The following is a 4,894-nucleotide window of genomic DNA, read 5'->3' on the forward strand; positions in this document are numbered from 1 at the left end:
GACTGCACGAGGGGTTTTCATAGTATGGCCACCATCATGATACATTTAAAAAAGTATTATCTGTTTTTTTACAAATGTAATAATAATTTATCATTAATACTTGAACATAAAAAAAACTATCAAAGTCACAGTAAAGTCGTCGCAGACGCGAAACTGGTGTAATTGCATGGTTGCCTACAACGCATCACAGTTTGAAAAGCTACTACATATAAAAAAAACACATACTTAACGTGAATCAGTGTATTTTCGCATACTCACTGATTGTCTCTTTAAAACTCCTTATAAGCATTTTGTCTTAAATAGATTAGTGCATTTTTTTCCAAACGACTCGCCTCGATGACGGGCACCACTCTCCCCCCCCCCTCTCTCTCTCTCTAACAGACACACACATAGATACACACACACACTCGGCCTGATCAAAGGGGTCCTTCAGCTTGCCAACCCAGAGGAAGGTCGACGAGTCGTAAGAGGCTTAAGGAAAGCTGTTCCATTCAGCGCGCTTAACCGAGGTTCGGCTGTTCTTGATCATTTTCTTCTTGGAGAACAATTTTGTTCCGTGTCTTTGATCAAAGTTAAAGAGAGTTCACACCAAGTTTGCAGAAGTTAACCAAACAGGTGCAACATACCCATAGACACTTGCGCAAAGGCAGCTACTTCCAAAGTCCACCAAGGTGATGTTATGACCTCTGCATCGGGAACAGTTCTCTCTTAATTGCAAATGCAGGCACAACATATATCGGAGGAACAAGCCAGTGAGTCCCGTGGCCAAACCGTTCCAGGCCTCGCTAACGGCCTCGTGTGTCTCTAAAATGACTGTGGCGTGTAATTCCCGAACAGACGGTGTTCCACGGCGCCATTCACAACACCTGGAATTTCCACGAAGATGTCTGATCTTTGTAATCCAAACAGTCTGCGTTGAAGTTGAGCTTCCACGAAGCACTTTGGTCCTTGTAATCCAGGCAGTCCGTCGGAGCGCTGAAGCCCAGGCCCGTGGTTCCGTAGCTCTGAGCAGAGAGGGAGGCGGGGGGGCTCAGGTGATTGGTGACTGCATTCGTGCCCATGGGACTCAAGCCTGTGCTCGGACCGGTTAACTGGTGGTGCATAGGCGACAAGTACGAACCACAGTCCATCCCTCCGAAGTAAGACGTGGAGCCGGTATAGCTCTGACTGTAGCCAGACGCCTGGGTGTAAGTGATGGGGTAAGATCGCTGCATGCAGGAGGCAGACGAGGAGGTAGAGAGCGGGTCAGAGAGCGGAGAGATGGACGCTGGGCTCCAAATGGACGCCGGGGCGGTGCTGCTAGAGATAGCCGGCACGGAGGTGCTTGAAGGCGGCGTGAACTGGCCACTGGCCCCGCTTTCGGAGCTCACCTCCCTCACCGGAGAACTCTTCTTCTTCACGGGCCGAACTTTGCTCTGGGCACCACTCTGAGTTTGTTGCTGTTGTTGGCGACACTTGGCCCTTCGGTTTTTAAACCACACCTATGTGGTATAGAATTGTAGAGCACAATGGTAAGAATGCAGTAAATAGACTTTGGCATCGATAGACCATTGATTCACCAGCAATTAATGATACTCAAAATAAAACAGGAAAACAAAAGATAAGATGGATGCACTCTCACCTGTACACGAGACTCTGGTAAGTTTATTTTCAGAGCCACCTCCTCTCGCATAAAGATGTCTGGGTAGCGAGTCTTGGCGAAGAGGTTCTCTAGAACATCCAGTTGGGCGCGCGTGAAAGTAGTCCTCTCCCGCCTCTGCTTCCTCGGAGTCGCTGCGTAACGAGAGAATCCGTTAAACCATGACTGAAATACGCGCAGAGTTTTTGACTCATGCGTGAGAAATGTCTCATGCAATTTTTCCATTATTTAAAAGAGGCCACTTTGATGAATATTTAAAAGCGCAATTTGTCGATTAATTAGGCACACTTACTGCAGCGCTTGAACTGTAGCCTAGTTTTCCCTCCAATTGCTATATTAGTATGCATTACTTTTCGCCCCAGAGGCCACATTCAGAATAATCCATACGCACTAACATTCATATTCGATTAATATAAGTTTCAGGTGAATACCATTTGTATTTCTGCTTTTCGTTGACACAAAAGGCAAGGAAATATGGGTAATTGTTCGATCAGCGTAAAAAACGAGCCATTTAGCCTGTTTGCATTGAGACTTCAAAATTACCATTAAGAGCTACAGTGTCTTTGGACTTCAGATATAATATCTACTAAAATCTGTGCGAATGTGTGAGTGTGTGCCTGAAGAGCTTATGGGTGTTTACCTGGGTAGCCCACGGAAGGGTGCAGCAGGTCCATCCCGGAGGTAGATAAGCTCAGCCCGTTGACCGTGTACGGCGGCTGCTTCAGATAAGACATCATGCTAACGTTAGGCTGACGGGGAACGGTCGACGAAAATATATTGCTGGTGGCAAAGCAAACAGTTCAAAATGCCTTTGAGTGTTGCAGTTTGTTCACTTCGCTCCTTTCTTCGGTGATTGGCCACATCCAAAGAAAAACCGCACAGAGAGAACACAAACTCAAGTGCCTCGGACTAGACTGAGGGTGTTTTTGCTGTGAGGCGGGACTCGCACGGTAGCGAAGAGGTGTTTCAATGCGCGCTGTCCCGCATGCGCCTCGCTCTTAAAGCGTCCTCGAGACCCCCAGCTGTCTCGCAGACAGGGGAATAGCCCCCCCCCTCATAGCGCACACACACACACACACATACACACACACACACACAGCACACAAACACACACTAATTTGCCTTTCCTTAAAATATTTATTTATTTACATATACATAGTTGCAACGCGCTTTGCTTTTGCCTACAAAATACTGGAGAGGAAAGAGGAAAACCAAGGGTTTGCCCGACTATATGAGTTTGCGACCAGCTAATTGTCACTTAAACTGACGTTCTGATTGAGCAACATTTGCAAAGACAAAGCGCACTGTGTACCAGATAAATAATGGCGATAACAAAAGAGCCTTTTGGCGACAGACAAAAGGACAATAGTGTAAACTCCATGCACTCCATTTTAAGGCAATGAAACTAGCACAGCATCTTAATTTTTATCTATAGCCTTTGTCTGCCCTAAACGGCAGCCACTTGTACTTTTAAATGTGATGTCATTAAAATGTTAACTGCAATTCCACTAACAGTTAGAAACATGGAGGGCACCCTTCAGATTGTAATGCCATCGACATTATTGACACTCCCCGGGCGATTTCCACTTAATTAATTGCGCCCGGTAATTAGATTTTCGTGCCGAAGCTATCGAAAAGTGTTGATTAGCGAAGACCTCTATCTAAACAAACAAGCAATCATCCCTCAAATTAGGGACAGCTCATATTTCCATTTGTCACCTGTTTCAAGAGAAATTTCACCTGTAAGGGTTTGGATGTTTGAGTTAGCAAACACAGATCAGCTGAAGTTTCCTGATGTAAGGAGATTACAATCGATTGGTCTTTTTGAATATTGTTAAATGTAGCAAATTTTCAAATGATAACAACCCTCATCTCTGCCAATGAATTATTTTTTTTGTGAGTTACAAATGTACTGATGGTACTAACTAACTAACAAAGATATTGCCTATAATTTCAAAAGCTTTGAGTCAATTGTGTCAAAAATCTATCGCTCAGTTGGGTGTCCTATAGGAACTGACGAAAGTAATTTGGTGTACTTGCTGCTGATATATGCCTTTACACTGTGTAAACTGTGCTAGTTATCCAATATCTTAAATGTTTGTGTTAAATTATGCTAATTGCTAAATTTGGGAAACGTTTGCATTGAGCTCTAGCACGGAATTATTCCCACCTGTGCGCACAGCACAGTGTCGCCTGTGGCAGGCCCGGCCTCGAAAAGAGAGAGAAAGAGGTCTGCTTGGGTCCAACGTGTTTTTACATGAGTGATACATAACATAACGGCCATCCAGCTCAATCTGTCACTTTTAAGTCAATGGACTTGGAGGAGGAGGGGGGACCTGTATAATAATTAATTCTTGGACAGGGTAATTATTATTGAACGAGTGTGGGGCAACCGGTAGACATGGTCTGCAATTATTATACAGGTCCCCCCCTTCCTGAAATTAATGAGATAATCCGAACGGCACGCGCTGCCCTGATTACAGGACGCTAAGCGCGAGGCCGCTCCGCATTCTGGATGATTAATTTTCTGCGTCACAAAAATAAAACAAAGACGGGCGTTGTGTTCGTAAACCCAGCTGACGATTAGAGACTCCCTCTGTCGCACTTTCTCGAAAGAACCCATTATGTTTTGATAACAATAGTCATACTATTTTTAATAATATTCATAGTAATAGGCTATTAGTTGCAACCTAGTAATAACAGCAACAATAACAACAATGTTGGGTTCATCCCTTAATAAAACTGAACAGAACAAGTCACAGGTCTATTATTATTATTATTATTATTATTATTATTATTATTATTATTAGGCCTATTGTATTTAGCCAACTCTCTCAGTTGGTATAGCTACTTCAATAGGTTACTTACAATGATCATCAACATCCTTAGTCTTGTTCACAAACTTGTAGGCTACTGTTTATGTTCGGCTAATATGTTTTAAATATTTTCCTGAAATTGTTAAAGTAAATACAAATGATGTCATTCTCACTAAATGTGTAAATGGATGACCTAAAGTGGACTGGACTGCCTGAGCCTTCGGTCCGATGGCTCTCGGCCCTCCCGGCCGACTGAGAGAGTGGCAGGGGGCACAGAAAAGGGTCCACGCCTTCTCAATTACCGAGGCTCGCCGGAACGCATTTCCATCACAAACCAACTCCTACGCTCACGTTCGCCTCACGTTTGCCTCTGGCTTTACTTATTAGTGAGTGAGTGGTAATGCCGGGCAGACTATTCATTCGATAGGCCTACAGAATC

The 4,894-nt window shown here is 44.2% G+C and overlaps 1 protein-coding gene across 1 annotated transcript; it reads right to left on the reverse strand.

The window, feature by feature from the left end:
- Positions 1 to 677: 677 nt before the first annotated feature.
- On the reverse strand, positions 678 to 2,594 carry otx2b (orthodenticle homeobox 2b). Its single transcript, XM_042094840.1, has 3 exons — positions 2,280 to 2,594; positions 1,622 to 1,773; positions 678 to 1,481 (listed from the first exon to the last, which is right to left on the reverse strand). The coding sequence occupies exons 1-3, from the start codon at positions 2,374 to 2,376 to the stop codon at positions 858 to 860; spliced, it is 873 nt and encodes a 290-aa protein (XP_041950774.1). The 5' UTR covers positions 2,377 to 2,594; the 3' UTR covers positions 678 to 857.
- Positions 2,595 to 4,894: the final 2,300 nt, after the last annotated feature.

Source organism: Alosa sapidissima, chromosome 6 (assembly GCF_018492685.1).
Source record: "Alosa sapidissima isolate fAloSap1 chromosome 6, fAloSap1.pri, whole genome shotgun sequence".
In the NCBI taxonomy this organism is placed as follows: domain Eukaryota; kingdom Metazoa; phylum Chordata; class Actinopteri; order Clupeiformes; family Clupeidae; genus Alosa; species Alosa sapidissima.